Raw genomic sequence first — 17708 nt, forward strand, 5'->3', positions numbered from 1 at the left:
AGTTACTCTTCCGATCCTACTGTTTGAGAAAGCCTAACTTTGGCTTGCATCATTTACACTGGTTTTGCTTTAGGCTGCATCCTTCGCGTAAGAGGACGGCCATCTGATCCCCTTTTTTTAGTTGGAATCGAGGTGTGGCAATTACAAAAGGAAAAACCAAAATATCGCACTAGACAATCTCTTTACATCAGTATAAATATCAGAGTTATAAGTTTTAGGTTACATTACAAAAGACATTGCCCCAGTATATAATGCGAGTTTAGGGCATATATAGTTATCCTAGAAATTATATGTGTGACATTAGCTATAGTAAGAAACTCTATTCTTTGCTTTAACATGAAAGTTACATGTATGCCATTAACATTAGGAGCTTTGCGGTTTGATATTACTTTTCTCCATTAGACTCCACAATTCCATCAGTCAAATACATCGTGGACAAGGACATAGATATTAGGTGAAACATATTGAAGAAAACTGATGAAAGATTGAGGCACGAACAAGATGCTATGAGGTGGGCAAGTTATCTTTCAATCTGATCCGTGGTCGTGCCCTCTTGCAATTGTTGCTCCAGACAAGCCTCACTAGATTTCATTTACTTAGACACTGGACTGGGAATTATAGCCTTTTGATGTTCTTAATGATGTACAAATGGTGTGAAGCATCAAACAAGTACTTTTTCTGAGTTGATTTTCTCCGTATCGACTTCAACACTAGCGCTAATGTTGCTTCCTTTGTACTTATACCACCTAGCACATGCTATGAAGTAACCTAAGTTCAATGCCTGCAATACACCAACCAGATAATAAAAATAGTCCAACTTTCCCTTGTTAAGATCTTCAGGCAACCAGTCACCATCTGCAACTCCTCCTTTTGTGACCTGGTGAACGATGGATATCAGCAAGCTACTCAAGTAACTCGACATTGCCATCCCCACAAAGAGAGCGACCCGCCAATGCTTCTCATGTTTTCTGGGAATTGCTTATAGTAAAATTCGACTTGACCGATGAGTGTAAATGCTTCAGACAATCCTCCCATCACCAGCTGAGGCACCAACCATAATCCTGACATAGAAGAAATTGCACCTCTCCTTGGGTCGACCCCAATGGGCTCAGTCAGTCCCAGAGTTTTCCTTTTGTTCTCGACAATGGCTGATATAAGCATTGTGATCACGGCAAGGAACATGCCGATTCCCATCTTCTGGAGAAGTGTGATCCCGCCTTCTTTTCCTGTCAACTTCCTTAGCTGTGGGATTATCATTCTGTCGTAGATAGGAATCCAGATAGTGAGTGCGATCATCGAGAATATAATGTAAGTGGCAGCTGGAATCTTGAAGTTCAAGCTCCCGAGGCGTCGATCGGATTGAAGGGCTTGGAAGACTACGTAGGTTTGCTGTTGGACTAGGGCTATGTAGTAGATCATGGCAGAGGTCCAAATGGGTACGACTCTTACCAAACACTTCACTTCTTCGACCTGCTGAATGCTGCAGAGTCTCCATGGATTGGCTGCTGATCCATCACGGTTAATTTGGTCTTGTGGAGTGATGATTGTGGCTTTGTTGATGAATCTGAAATTATCAGCGACTAAGTTAAATGTTCAGAACATTGTTAGCTGTCTGATTCTGGTGTTCTTGTGGACCAAAACCTGTTAGAAAACCCATCTTTCATTTAAATGGTTTTCTCAAGTTGCTTTTCCCTAGTGCCAATATATGTGCTCCTGCAACTTTTGCGATTAAAGAAAGTGTGCGCTTTTTTATCCTCTGGGGGGAAGATTGGTTCCACAATGCCCAAAATCATATTCACATATCACTCATAATCACAGACTGTTTAGTGCAAGCAGATCAGATATAACTCTTTGCAACTAATTTTAGGGAGTATGAAACATTGCACGTTGATAGGACAAGACATATCATTTTGCTAGCATGGTATGTATGTTCTCTAGAATTTGCTATTAGGTGATAAAATTTTAGGGTGCAGTCATGCTTGTCGTTTCTTGAAAGTTGCTTTTTTGGGGGAACATGGTCAACCAGAGATTTTTGATGCATAGACCAGACAAAGGCTTGATTTGTTACGGCAATAATGAGGACAGCTTACAGCTATATCATCAGAAATATAAAAAATAAAATAAAATTATAGACCGAGTTGTCTTATGCTATCTAACTACCATTCAATTTTTAATCGTTACTGTTCTCCCCGGAAGTTCATCAGATAAAGCACTTTGCAGACAGTTTCTGATGCTGCTCAACACGGAAACTCATGAAAATGAAAGACAAGATGAGAAAGCACCAGCAAAATACCTGAATTGATCGGTGTGAGGGAGCTTGGAGTTGATAGTACTGCTCGGAACATGGTCATACAAGGAGAGACCTGGCTGGTCCGGTAACTTCAACTTCCTCTTCTTTATTGCTGCCACTATCACCCGTGAGGTATTCGCCAGCGGACTACCATCCGGTTTAACTTTTACGTATATTTTCGTTCCCACGAAGAAGAGAGCGCATGACAAGAACATGAGGAACGTGGGAATGGCCAATCCCCAAGCCCAACTCACATCGGCTTGCACATAGACGATGATTGTCAAAGATACCATCATGGCAAAAGTGAAGGTGAAATAGTACCAATTGAAGAAGCTACTAATTCCCCTCTTCCCAGATTCTGTATTAGGATTGAACTGGTCGGCACCGAATGCCAGGTTACAGGGTCTAATCCCGCCACCTCCAATCACAAGCAGTCCAAACCCGCTGAGCAGAAACGCCATTTGCCCAAACGTCGGTCCATGGCACAAGTTGCTCTCCTCTGTCTTGCAAGGAGGAGGATGCATCATCGCTATGGCTGCTGTGAGAGTAAGTACAAGCATCCCCTGGAACATGAAATGGAATGTTAAATAGATCCTAGTCACACTTGCACACTTTCCTGCTTGGAACATATACAAGTGAACCGTGCAACGATGAGATGCTAAATGCAAGTACCAGAAACGAGGACACTGAAGCGAATCCTAGTGTCTTGTAACGCCCGAAGTATGTGTCGCAGAGGAAAGCCCCGATCAAGGTGGCGAAATTGCTGGTCCCATTGAAAATGTTAACGATATTAGTAGCCGTGATGCTCTTCATGTTGAAGACAGTGGTGAGATAGACCAGAAGGTTGGAGGAGGTGCCGATCGTCCCGAGCTTCTCAAATGTCTCGTTTCCTGCATTTTTTGCACGCTCGTGTCATTTTTCATTTCCTTTGTAATTTAGAGAAGACGTAGACATATACAGAAGAAAACCGCGCTTTGTAGTCACTCTTACCTATCACAAAGGGCATGGCTTTTATGCCCCCATAGCGAATCTCCTCGGTCGAAACACCATCCTTCTTCTTCTCCATGGTTTTGTCCATAGAAGTACTCCTCCTGTCCTCCATCTTTCGGGGATGTTAAAACGCAAAGCAAAGCAAAGCAATTTAAATATCATGCAATTTTGTCGGCATTCTTCTTGCTGTTCCCACGAATTCAATCTCTCCTTCCTGATTGGACAGTTTTCTTTTTCAATGAATTTTACACTTCGAAGTCATTGAGCTGTCACTATTGACCGAGTCTACTTGCCTTAACGAAGGACGTATATACATCTAATATTAGTCGACTCATAATCCCATCTCTCATCCCTCGTCGAATCAACTTGTGCTGTAACTAGAGTAGAGGGTCAGCTTTCCCTGCTAGAAATTGGCTCTCATAGTTATGCTTAATATACAGATTCCTCGAAAATAATTTTCCGGATAAGGAAATCTAAGAGTGAACCATAGAAAAATGGGGCACTTCTAGTCGTGTAGAACTTGTACTAGAGACCAATTACGTGATGAACATGAGAATGGGAATACTCGTCCGCTTCTTACTTAAAACTGACCTCGATCCTTATTCATGTCCGCTTCATTTTTTATGATACTCTATTCGGTTTACGTCTAACCAACAAATACAACCTAAGATAACTTTAATAGCACAAAAAACATGACATTCTTCAAGCAATTAAAGAACTAGGATTTTCGGTCTACGTCTAACCTACGAAATGCAACCTTAGACATATTTAATATCACAAAAACATGATTCAGGCAATTAATGAACTAGGATTGGTTGATTCATATTCCAAGAAGGTGACATCCGTCAATTCCCAATTTGATCGGCAGTCCGTGTTGATTTTATAGTAAGACGCACCATGAGAAGACTTATGGGCAACATCAATCTTTTGTAGAATTTATATATACACCAAAAATTATTTTGCTTAGCATGTAAATGACAACAAACACGTGAATAGCACCTGGAAACTAGATCAGATTTATAGGTTTGATCCAGTTCAGTTGCAAGATCAGATGATTAGGTTCCTAGTTCCAAAGAATGGGGACCAGTCCCATTAATTCAGAACCTGACCATTCAAAATTGATTACCCCAAGAATTTCTAACCATGCATGTGAAAAGGAGAAAAACAATGGAAAATGACTAGAGTTCTATTTTTTGACTTTCAACAAAAAGACAAATCACAATTTGGCGACTAGTTCTGCTAGTAAGTCCATTTGTTCCATTGATAATCAAAGTTAATAACTTGTTTGTTCTCATTGAGAAAAATCTTGCTTGAGCCGACAATTCTTGTTGTGCCCACCTCATATTCATCCCAGTCTCAATAATAGTGTCTCATAATGAAATTCATAGCCAACACGATCTAAGGACCCATCATCTGTCATGCTTGATCATTTGAATGTGAGATGACAGCAAGATGGATACGAATCAAACCCATCGTCACAATTGGATCTAATTATAGTCCAGTCCATTTCAAACTCATACCATTTAATGTAATTTGTTCAGGTAGGGACTCAGGACATGTATTCAGAGGACGTCGCAATCTCTCTCTCTCTCTCTCTCTCTCTCTCGCACGTGCGTGGGCTCTGTTGACTGTTGGATGAAGGCTGTTGACAATTTGATTTGAATACTCACAAGCTTCCAATGCAAGAGAAGAAGCCAAACTACACAATTGGGCGGACTGGAGTTTGGCTATATTTAGACATGCCAGCTAATTGATTCGACGTGTCCATTTTTCGAAAAGGATTGTTTTCCAATTAATACTGTCTTCAGCCATTGTAATCTCAATCGTTTTGTACGTCAACTAGTGAATTAATATTTTGTGAAAGTAGACCAAATACTGCACTTTTTAAGTGCGGAATTGAGTTGGGCCCAACTTATTACGTTTGGGCCATAATAGGCCTTGCCTAACGTGAAGGCTCAATGGCACGGCGATCTTTTTGGGTTTATGTACTTCTCAGTACTTCCCATTGGGAGGTGGCCTATATATGTGAAGTATACATATTCCAGTATTTGATTATTCGTATCCATCGTCCTCTAAAAAGTACATAATTAAACAGAATATGACGGCTGATGCATAATTATTGGTGAGGGCTAATTACATAGGAAATCCTAATATGGTATTACTTGGACAAATTAACCTAAAATAGTTTTTCAATGCATAGAAACCCTCAAAGTGGTACCATTATCCCAAATTTACTCTCCATCGACACTTGGTCCTCTTCTGCTGTGAACTGTCCTTCGTGTCATCGCATGGCGACGCACTAGCAAAGTCGTTCCTATTCTACTTAAAATACTCGATTTTGCCTAATTTTAGCCATGCGTGATCTGATGGCATTGTAACTCTTGATTAAGCTAGCTAAAAATGATGTCATTTCAGCCAAAAAAATATTGTTTTCTATAAGGTCTCATGTAGTAACAATCCACATTTGGATCCGTCCCGTTCTCAATTGCCATCACTTAAGACAATTAATGTCGAAATTAGATTGAAAGCTAACCGAGAGTAAAATTTGAGGATAGTGGCAAAGCAGAGATGGGTGGTCATTGGTCAAGCCCAAACCTTATCAGGCCTGCCTATATTATTCCTAAGCGCGCCCATCACAGAAAGTACCACGAACAATTTTTCGGGCTAAGCTATTAGACTGGGCTTATAATTAAATAAATATTGTCCAACCGTCTTTCCGAAAAATGCTTTTCGGGCCATTGGACTATGCGGGCGGTTATACCCATGAATAGGTCTACTGGCGCAGGCCTAATTTAATTTGACCTAGAGGATATGAATTGGTCAGGAACATTTAAAAAAGGAAAAAAAGCTATAGAAAATCATTTCGAATTATGTGTTTCTCTGAGGCAAGTTACATGTGTTTAATAGGAATTAAAAAAGGAAGCTATTTTCAAGCAACAGAAACACCGTGTTTAATCTCATTCCACTGCCGCACCAACCAACCTAGAAGTGGGATGAGCCCGAGAATCCGACCTAACCACGCATGTAACTAATCACCATTAACTTAATTAATCACGTGTTAGTGCTAATTAATCTCGATTAGTGGAAATTAATGATGGTTTAGGCATTAAGTAGAATTTTATGCTTGATTTATTGGGTGAAATTATACATAATTATGACCGTTTGAGTTTGTAATGCCATGTTGTTGGTTGCCTAAATCATGAGTTTAAATGTTATTTTCAAAGAACTTTTATTTGAAAAGAAAATGGCAAACCTTGAGGTGTTGTGCTTGGACACTGTGTTTTACATGCTAAATGAGGCAATGAGGTTTTAAAATGAAAGCATGCAAATTTTGGCAGGTTGATTTTAAGTACGTGACCACACGTGATTATTTTACTAGAATTTTTAAATGTAAAGATTTTCTGAGATTTGATATTTAAGCACAAACTTTTTTACACTAGGCTAATTGACGGTAGATAAAAATTGGCTTAAGTGTTGGCATGCTTGTGTGATCACTTAATTGAACTCGTCACCCAATAGGAATTTAGGGACAATATTTGATGTTTATCGGATGCCCGACGGGGGTTCGAATGCTGAGTTGTGATCGAGCCGAATCGATGCTCCTTATGGTATGCCGTCTAGGCAGGGGTTCTAGATGAAACCCATGTCCATGATGCCCGATCATGTTGGAAGACTGCCAACTTGTGTGTTGGCCATGGCTTGAGCGGTCGTAATAATTGGAATACATGTGAATGATTGTGATGCATTGCTCCTGATTATGGAGTAAAACTGTGAGGCATGGTATGAGATGGGCCAAAATGGGTTTTACCTTATAATCAGAACCTGTGTGAATGCTTGATACATGAAAATTATGTGTTCAGATTATTGATTATGTTTGTTGTATTAGTGTTGGCATATGTGATGTATTAATATGTAGGGGTGTGCCAATGCGAGGTAAATTTATATGTTGTGTGTGTTTAGGCTACCTCTGAGACGAATTCGCATCCTAATCGAGACTTGGACTGTTCACTCATTGAGATTTTATGTCACTCCAATATTGTTAAATATTTTTAGGTCCGTAATATGGAGAACTGTCACGTGCGATTTGGGGTCCCGATGGACCAAGGTGCGAGTGTGCCGGCAGTCACTTTTAGTCAACCTCCATGTTAGTGAAGTTTAGGTTAACCTTGATCCTATAGGTTTTGAGATGGTCGGTAGGAAGTGGCCATAGAAAGGCTTGTAATTATTAAACTTCCTAAGGTTAATAGATTATAAATTAAACTGTTGTTTTGGAATGTTGTTGTACTCTTACTATCCCCGTTGTTTGTTGTTTGACTGGGTGGTTATATAAATTGCTTCTGCATGCGTTTAATCGAAAGAGGAAAAAAATAAAAAAAAAAAAAGAATGAGTTGGCGACGCATCCTGGGACGTTGTAATTTTAATCGACCATTGAGGGATGTTCACGCACTTGGGGTTCAGGGCATGACATTTAATATTGGGCTAGTTAGTATAGGCTGAGTTAAGCTTAACTCGTAATGAGAAGGCTTGGTTGAAAATTTATAAATAGTGTTCAAGTCTTTCTTTTAATTCTAACATACACAATTATCCTCACAAAGAAGCGTTTACTAAGCACTAAGGTGATGGGTCATCTCATTGAGTCAGTGATACAAAGGACAATAGATGAGAAGTTTTTGAACTTGGATCGTTGCTATTATGTGTTAATAATGATGCTCCAAAATAGGTGCATGAATCTTTTGGCATCATTACATATATATTCTTGGTTTTAATTATGGAGATATTGGGTTGCGCGTTCGTGTCTTACACACCTCAAAACATTAAAAGTGGCTTCACGGCAACATGACTTACCCTTGCTATCATGAATATCAAAGAGAGTAACAAAGAGAGCATGCATAAAATGGACATTGTTGCATTTTATAAGAGACTTGGTCCGTGATATTGAAGTACCATGCGTGGAGTATAACTTCTATGCCACAAGAATTCTGTATGACGGGGGTGAGTCACAAAGCAATTTCTCCACAGATTGGATCCAAGACCAAATCCCAAATGCCTCCCAATCCGCAAGAAGTTGAGAGGCGAGACCACTAGATGCAAGAGGCAGAGAGATTAGGTTTAGACATTAGGAAATGAAAATATATATTTTTAGTCTGGTCTGGTTTGAATGGTTTAGTTCCCTCCTAGAATCATGAACTGAATAAAAAATCACCTGTTTCTATTTTATGGAATTGGAAATCGAACTGACATTTCGAGGATCCCGACTGAACAGACCGGTTCAATTTGGTCTGGGTAGTTCTCAATTTGGTTGGTCTATGTTGCTCACCGTTACTCATTTGGAATGCTCAAACTAAACAGCAAAAGCCACCCAAGCTAACAAACTCAAACTATCAATAAAGCAAGAAGTGATATCAATACTCAAGCAAATAACTGTCTTAACTAAAACTCGATTAAGTGACCTCATTTTGGATTCAAATCACTCACTACAAGTCAACAAAAGATCTCAAGAACGATCAATCACAGCAAATAATCATTAATGCGAAGAACAACCACTTACGTGACAAATGATCATTCACACGACAAACTTTCACATGCCATATCTCTCTCCACCGAGTTCCAATTAATGTGTGCTTTCTATATATATATATATATATATATATATAAAGCTTTTGAAATACTGAAAGACTTAGCCGACCCAAAATATAGCCATTAATCGGGTCGATTTTATGTAGCAAGGATGTCCAATCGCATTCCATAAAATTCTAAAAGTCGCTAGGGACGTGAACGGACCTTATTATCACTATTAGACAACTCGAACTCGGCCAGAGCGTCACTTGAGAAGATAACAAAGTTAGGGCTACGATTTTTACTCCTAAAACAAAAGCCCAACTTGTAAAAGGGAAAGACAGCGAGGAATTTTTTCCATTCAGATATAAAAGGCGTATTCCGGCATCAATCGATGTTTCCTGATGATCCACCGCGACTTCCTTCTCTTCTTTCTCTTGGTTTCCTCCGAGCTATTCCTCTCTCTTTTCTTCTTTCCTTTTTGTTTTGTTTTCTCTTTCATTCCTCGTTCTCTCGTTTTTATTTTTTATTTTTTTATGCTTTATCTTACTAGTTTTAACTAAAATATTAGGGAAATAAATAAATTTGAAAATCTAACTTTTAATTCAAAAATCTACAATCTCATAATTTGTGACCTAACTACCATCTGATACATTTTTCATAAATTAGAACTCAAATGTAATTTACAGCGATACACAAAATTTGACTTCATTATGTACTGTATGTTCTGCGTTTTTATATATTCACCCATTAATAAATTGTGATTATTTTTTGGTGGAATAATAAATTGTGATTAGGTAGATACACTTTATAACACGGCGATTGGAGTGAAAAAGGACAAGAGAATCAAATAAAGCCTCCAAGACGAATATGCTTGTCAACTGCTGATCTTAAGAAACTGGCCAATACAAATAATATATGTCAACTACATGAAGTGACATTAGAGTACGACACTTTGGATTCTCTTACTTAACCACCCCCCCTCCCCCCCGGCCCCGGAACAACATATGTAGAACCTAGAGATGGTAAATTGGGTCTAAAACCCATATTTAATTGTACAAATCATAAATGGGTTGCCTTTAATTTTAAAAACCGGCTTAAGTGAGTCTAAGAAATAAGTGTCTAACATTTTAATGGGTTTGAAATAGGTTAGTCTCAACTTATTTAACATTGGCGAGGATTGTTGGTCAACCCATTTCAAATTCATATGGAAAATAGAGAACTTTATCTCTGGTCTTCTAATAATAAATAAAGCGCCCAACTCATTTAAGATTGGTACAGTTTTTTTTTTTTTTTTTTTTTTTTGTCAGTAAAAGGGTTGTAATTACATAGAAGAAATATTACACCTTAACGTTTGAAACGAAACAGAAGCGAAAGCGTCCGCCGTGGCCAAAGCTAGCAAAAAAGAAGGAGGAAAAAGATTCCAGTTATGGGCCAGGTCTGGTCGTCCATGGGCCTTTGCAGCCCAGTCGGCGATTGAATTTGCCCTTCTGTCACAATGTTGCAGACGGAGGTTAGAGAAAAGGGGCAGAATCGATCTGAGCTTGTCGAATAGCGGCCATTCCTCCCATGGTGGTTGCGATCGCGCTTGAAGAACATCAATCAATTGCAGACAGTCAGATTCGATCACTAAATATGCAGTGAGGAAGATTGGTGCAGTTGAAGATGTCATTTTTAATTTTTTGATTTTATTTTCCATTCTTTTCCTCTCTTTTTTCTACGAAGTTTGGCGAGGATTGCTTACCAACCCTTACCAGCTACTGGCAAGGGCCGACCGACCATCTCCAAGACCAAGGAAGCAAGTCAAGATATTGATGTGTTAGAAGTTAAAGCTTAATATTTAAATGCATAATGGTTCACTTTCAATTTTATACCAATCAAACTTCATGAGAACTATTCACTTTAAATTTGAGGTAGAACCTAACTCTCATACCATGTTATTTGACTTATAGGGGTGGACGCACAAGACAAAGGCGCATAATTCGACTTTGATACTATATTAAAATTTCAATCTCCTTCCAACTATGAGAGATGTGTATATAAATCCCAATGTCAAGGATGTTTCGTCACCCTCTCTTATGTGCAAGCCGGATTAGGTGTGACACGTGAAATTAGTTAGTATGGGTGGATGCATACACGAAAGGGCGGAATCTTTTCTAATACCATGCTTGGCAGTAGTTTGACAAGATTTGACATGTTTAAAATCCAATGCAAAATTTTAAGCTTATAACTGGAGAAGACCGTATCTATATAATGGAGAAAATATTAGCTGCACTATCAAGCTATTTGTGATATTTCAACACATGCCAACTTGATTAGAGTGGCATGTGAAAAATTTGACCAGTATGGTGTACACACATGTGGAAGGAAATAAAACTTAACTCTAATATCATGTAAATTTTATAGGATCATTGTCAATTATTTTAAAAATTTAAGCGTTTAATTTGGAGTTTCTAACACTTTATTGCGTTGCTTTCCTTTACTTTATCTGGAATGCTAGGAATTGTTGTTCACATGACACTTCCTATATTGTTAGTGTTGACGTGACTCTTTAGAGGATCAAAAAGGCTTTGCAGGGTCGTTTCCTTGATTCCTCTGCTATTGAAAGTAAATTTCCCCTCGATATATTTGGGTCTTTGCGTCAGAATTGAGTTGTTGGTGTTGTGCAGTTCATGACCCTGTTTGGGGTCTTGGTGTTTGCGTCGCTCGCGAGCATGTAGCAGGATTGCTCCCCCTGCTTTTGGTTTGTTTGTTTCTGACCTATCGAAGGAGAAAACATTGTTTTAAGATGGAACATTTTTAATTAAAATTTAAAGAAAAAATGAAAAACGAGAATTGGGACAAAGAGAGATGGGGCATGGACAGCATGGTTGTTAATACAGCTATAGTGAGGGAGATTTTCCTAACGCGACAAAATTCGGTATCTTTTCGATCTCTGTCAGTTGGAGATGCATAATTTTCCATTTTATAAACTCATCTTTTCATTGTCTTCTTCAATCTTCAACCATGAGAGGATTTGAGCTAATCTCACCCTCCCCTCCATCTATTTTGATTTTCTTTGAGTTTTTATGTATTTTTCCTCTTTTTTTCTCTCCAGATCTAGATCTGGGAGTTGTGCCCTCCCGATCTAGTTTTAAATTTGGGAGTTTGTACTCTCCAAATTTAGTTCTAAATTTTTCTCTGATGATTTAAATTTGGGAGCTTAATAATGTTTTTGGAGATTTGACACTCTTGTACTCTCTCCGTGTGCAGGTCCTATTCTTTCAATTTTAATGATGATGGTAAGAGCTTTGGCATCTCACTGAGCTATGAAGATTTATTCTTCCAAAGGTTAGATCTGTGTTTATTCGATCAATTTTGATTGTCTCCATTGGTAATGGTATAGACGAAGCCAAACCTAGGCATGCACTACCAAATGACAATGTCGTAGTTATTGGAATATGAATTTTTGGCATGTGCACATCATTGATGATGATACGAGAACTAGTGATTGGCAATAAATTATTTTGCTAGACAGATTCGTTCTTTTGGAACGAGTGTGTGCTTAATATCTGTTGGTGCTTTATTGATCCTCATTATTTTCTGGATTTAGCTTTATTTTGTAGTGTTCTAGCCTTTGCTTTGCTTTGATTTGCTTTATCATGAAAGTTTATGTACTTGTTATGTATCATTTTGAGCTATAAATATAATTTTTTTTTACCAAAAAAAAAATCGTCTTTGTAGATAAGGAGCATAATATTTGTATTTTTCGTGTCGAGCCATAACTCTCTAAAGATCTCTTTCTTTCTCGTGCGTTTTAGGGCTGTCGGGACTAGAAAGCGACATCCTCTTATTCACAACTTTGTAAGTTCAAACGCTTGCATGCATGGGAATAGAGAACCCACATTGAAGAAAATGGCCAAAAAAGCTCTCTATCTTGTCCGTACCTTCGAGTCTCTCAAACGCTGTTGGGAAGAACCTTTCGGAGAAACAACAGAACGTGCGAGGATGAACGGCCAAGCCTATTTTCACTCTTAGAGAGGATTAAAAGAAGAAAATTGTGAAAATGGAATTTACCTGATCAAATGTGGAGTCCCAAATTATTTTTTGATGGTTTAATACTATTAAAAATGCTGAATTTTGGTGCCCCTATGTAATGACTTAGTCCAACGAGGATGGAGAGTAGTCACTGGGGTTAGAGGGCATGGACAAAAAGTGGCTTGCAATAGACTTTTAGGATGGCAAATGGGATATAAATGAACCGAACTGTACACCAAGGGGATGGCAATTCCGAAACACACACACACACAAATGAGAATCGACTCGTAAAGGCACCTTTTGATGTAATAGTAAATTTTGCTTTTGAAACTCTAAAGTTAAATGAGCCCAAGTTAAAGCACTACTAGGATAATGACTTCCTGAGAAAGTGCTTGCCTATATACCAAAAGACAAAATCGTGAGGTTTGGTATGAGACGAAAATACCTTGAGTGAGTTAATCTTAGGGTGCCATGCCATCAAATATTTACCCTAAACTAATTTTCATCATATAAAAAATCCTAAACCCCCGACCAAAATTTACTATTTGTTAGTATTCCATCCAATATCCCATTAAAATACACACGTACCAATGCACATAGATTTTGCACATCATTTTACCGTCATGTATAACAACTCCGTTTTGCAATCGTATATCACGTGCGTATGTAGACAAAAGCTAAATTTGGGTCACCAGCACCTCTTTGGAATTTTTTTATTAAATTAAAATTGTTTAAAATAAACGTGTCACGGAATATTAATTTGAGTTTTTTTAATAATATTAAATTTTTTGGTTTGAAAAGATGCCGATTCCAAGCTCCAAAAAATTCTTGTACCTCGGACGATGATTTCTAGATCTTAGCCTCAACGTGTAACCAAATAATTGCCTCTCGATTATCGGTACTTGTTCAAAAGAAAATGGTTGTTCCATCGAACGTGAAGCTGACAGTGCAACTGGTCGTGTAGCTTTCATTGGAAGGCGTGGAATATGGCTTGTCTGTTAACAAACAATGGACCAAAAGAATAATCTCAATAGAACCAATGAAACCCCAAAGCAATCGTGTGGCTGTGATGTGTTCATGTCAGGCAGGTTGCATCAGTCAGACCGGGAAGCTGACAGCAAAACTACTCTTGTTGCTTTCATTCGACGCTTGTCTCTTAGCAAACAATGGATCAAAGGAATAATCTCAATAGGATCAACAGATATGTAGGCCAGGTTACTTCACTCGTCCAGAATATATAAGAGTGAGCAAGCTTTCAAGAAACAGAAAGCACATACGATTGAATACACCAATGGGAGCGTGGTTGGGTTGTATTCTGGGGCTCATCCCACTTCTAGGTTGCTGCTTGTGGTGGTGGAATGAGATTCGGTACGTGTGGCCAGTCAAGCGAAGATGTTCGGGCACCAATGCGAAGTTGCCGCCGGGACACATGGGATTTCCCTTCTTTGGAGAACTTTTCACCTTCCTCTGGTACTACAAGATTCTCCGCCGCCCGGACGAGTTCATAAACTCTAAAAGAAAGAAGTATGATCGCTGTTTGCAATCGAATCCTAGCTTGGATACTCGTGACTGAACTTGTGCAGCATTGTATATGAAACAACAAGAAAACAAAACCAAGAGATAGGTTAGTTCAGGTTTCTACTAATGTCTCTGTTCATGTTTCAGGTATGGTGATGGAGTAGGGATGTACAGGACTCACCTCTTCGGATCGCCTTCCATCATAGCATGCGTTCCATCAGTGAATAAATTTGTCTTCCGAGCTGAGGACACATTTATCGCTCAATGGCCGAATGTCGATATTATGGGCACGAATTCTCTAGGGGCGGTTCACGGAAAGGCACATGACAGGCTCAGGAGCTTTGTCTTGAATGCCGTTAACCGACCTGATGCTCTTCGTCGTATAGCTGCTTTGGTACAGCCGCGTTTGGTTCGCTGCCCTTGAGTTGTGGGCCCAAAAAGGCAGAATTGTTGCTTTTCATGAAACTAAGAAGGTGCAGTCCATCCCTAAGCTCCTTATCAGATAACTTCATCGTCCACATGATTAACTTTTTCCCGTTGGATTGTCCTCAATGTTTTACTGGTAATTCTTTAATTTTGTTAATCTTCTATGTTTACAGGTGACCTTTGAGAACATCGGGAAGCTGTTTGTGAGCTTTGAGCCGGGGCCACAATTGGAAAAGATCGATGGGTTATTTCATGACATGCTCAAAGGAATGAGAGCTCAGCGGCTCAATTTTCCTGGAACTGCATATCGCTGCGCTCTGCAGGTTCAATCTCATTGGAATCTTAAACTTTCTTCCAATATAATAAGTTGGGCGAATGTAGTAAAATTCAAAATGACAACCTGAGTTCTCATTAATTTGCACAATGACTACTGCTCTGCACAAGAGTTTGAAGTTTTATTCTTGTCCAACAAATTCAATATGACACTACAGCGCAAAATGATCATAACACCATGAAAGCATTGTCGAGTTGAATGATCTTGCCTTTATAACCAAGCTACCCATTTTAAACCCTATATGATGAGAAATATTTCTCCAATCCAATATTGCAGGCCCGGAAGAAGGTTGAGGCTATATTCAGAGTAGAGCTAGAGGAAAGGAAAAGCCGAAGTGAAGAAACTGTGACCGATCTTATGGATGAGTTACGACAAATCAAAGATGAGGAAGGCAGAAAACTATCTGACCAAGAAGTGCTAGATAACATCGTCAGCTTTGTGTTCGCCGGTTATGAGTCCACTTCACTTGCATCGATGTGGGCGATTTACTATCTTGCCAAGTCTCCCAATGTTCTAAAGAAACTCCGGGTACTGACGTCGTCCGAATTTGTAAAGCTTCGTTATCCACTTTTTCATTGCAGCTTGTGAATCTTGACTTGAATGGCAGGAAGAGAACACGTCCATTAGCCAAAACAAGAAGGGGGAGTTCATCACGAGTGAAGACATCTCGAACATGAAATATACTAAAAAGGTAAAATCATGGGAGAATTCTATAGTTTGTGTGACCACTTTTTTGAAAGATCTAAAAAGTTTTCGAAGATGACAATTAGTGACGAACAGGTGGTGGAGGAGACACTAAGAATGGCCAATATTTCACATTTTCTTTTCAGATTAGTCACAAAGGACATCGACTACAAAGGTACGAACTATCCTGGTCTTGCAGATAGAAAATCATAGCTTTTGCGTTATGGCCTGCAGCTCTACAACCGGATAGATCTTCAAACTACTGTTATCTTAGGACTGCCTTTTTAAGGCCATTTTGTGCCAATTAAACAGATTTTCCCTGCAATTACATTATTAGTTTGTACCGACTTAGATAAGTCATACCTACAAGAATTGTTGTCACATGCAATACACGAATTGGTGCTGATTGGCGAGTCCTGTCCAGAGCAATTAAAGTTGGAGTTTTTGCAGTAATGATCCCCGAAATTTGTGCAGGTTATAGAATACCAAAGGGATGGAAAGTGATTCTGTGGCTCCGGTACCTCCACACGAACCCGGAAAACTTTGATGACCCAATGTGCTTTAATCCAGAGAGGTGGAACGTAAGACTCGAATTATGTTCAAGGACAAAGCACTGTTTTCCCTTCTCCCTACTTTGTTCTTTTCGGGCAAGCCTATGTAATACTTGGTCACGTTCTTCAGGATTCTGTGAAACCGGAGGCATACCAAGTGTTTGGTGGGGGATCGAGAACCTGTCCAGGAAACATGCTTGCGAGAATTCAGCTGGCTATTTTACTGCATCACTTATCAGTAGAATACAAGTAAGAAAAAAAGTGAAGCTTTTACTGACTAACTTTAGGAGAAGTTTCAATTCTTTGGACCATAAAATTTACACAAATGTTTGGCAATTGAATTTTCAGGTGGGAATTGATCAACTCGGACGCAGACTTTGTCTATCTTCCCCACCCCGCACCAGTTGATGAAGTTGAAATCAGTTTCAGCAAGTTATGAGGAATGATTCAACTGAAAAATATGTAGACTCGAAAGTCATACTTTCCGATCCTATGCTGTATCCAATTTGTTTCAACCAAAATAATAGAAAGAATTGCTGTTATATTTGTTGGTTCGTTTATGATAGGTGCGATTAAGATACACCGGTTCGTCTTAATGTGATATGATGGAGAGACAACTTTTGAAAGGATGTAAATGAAGTTATTTTTCGAGAGAAGTTGTGTAAATAACTTCTGGAAAAATAACCACCAAATTATTGATGAGATAACGAATGGTTTGAAAAGGTTCTCTCTCTTCACCTCCTCTCTCCTTAAAAAAAAAAAAAAATTTTTGTATTCAAATCATCGTGAAGTTGTATCGTCTATTGTTCGCTAGTGATTTAACATACATTTATGGGTAATTAATTTATTACGCATCAAAATAGGTTAATCGTTTCTTTTGCCAACTCTTTTTCCAATAATTGCAAAAGAAAAAGCTCCAGAGGAGCCTTTACATGGGAATCGGGTGATCCTCAGGAAAAAAGGTACATTAGAGCTTAATATTGTGGTTAATGATGGCCTACGAAGGAACAAAACCAATCACTTTATAGTGGGATTAGTAGTCTAAAAGATTTGCTAAGACACTATGGCGTGTGCAGTAATTACTGTAATATTCCATATTAATACTAACATGCGACGGAGGATGCCGGAAAGGCATCGTAATTATATCTGATCCTAGTTAATAACCAATATATTCAAGATTTAATTAGAAAATTTAGAGAGAAAAAGACAAACTTTAGTCTCTAGTCACTCCTGAGGAATGTGAATCATGTTTTCAATGTGAGGAGTGACTTTGATTACCTTTGATTAACTCAATTTCAATAATTTTAGCAAAATCATGGTAATGTGACTGAAATGACGAAT

General features: G+C 38.7%; 2 protein-coding genes across 2 annotated transcripts; one reads left to right on the forward strand and one right to left on the reverse strand.

Annotated features, from left to right (window-relative positions):
- Nucleotides 1–378: 378 nt before the first annotated feature.
- On the reverse strand, nt 379–3422 carry LOC104426332 (protein NRT1/ PTR FAMILY 2.9). Its single transcript, XM_010039335.3, is given in 5 exon segments — nt 379–939; nt 942–1564; nt 2294–2853; nt 2963–3180; nt 3281–3422. Coding segments are annotated over 5 exon segments (1791 nt in total). The 5' UTR covers nt 3393–3422; the 3' UTR covers nt 379–661.
- A 10668-nt stretch (nt 3423–14090) lies between these two features.
- On the forward strand, nt 14091–17089 carry LOC104426333 (ent-kaurenoic acid oxidase 1). The gene is given in 10 exon segments (XM_010039336.3): nt 14091–14378; nt 14520–14784; nt 14786–14845; nt 14972–15121; nt 15409–15660; nt 15740–15823; nt 15913–15991; nt 16291–16397; nt 16498–16616; nt 16716–17089. Coding segments are annotated over 10 exon segments (1440 nt in total). The 5' UTR covers nt 14091–14145; the 3' UTR covers nt 16807–17089.
- The last annotated feature ends 619 nt before the right edge of the window (nt 17090–17708 follow it).

Source organism: Eucalyptus grandis, chromosome 11, assembly GCF_016545825.1.
Source record: "Eucalyptus grandis isolate ANBG69807.140 chromosome 11, ASM1654582v1, whole genome shotgun sequence".
In the NCBI taxonomy this organism is placed as follows: Eukaryota; Viridiplantae; Streptophyta; class Magnoliopsida; order Myrtales; family Myrtaceae; genus Eucalyptus; species Eucalyptus grandis.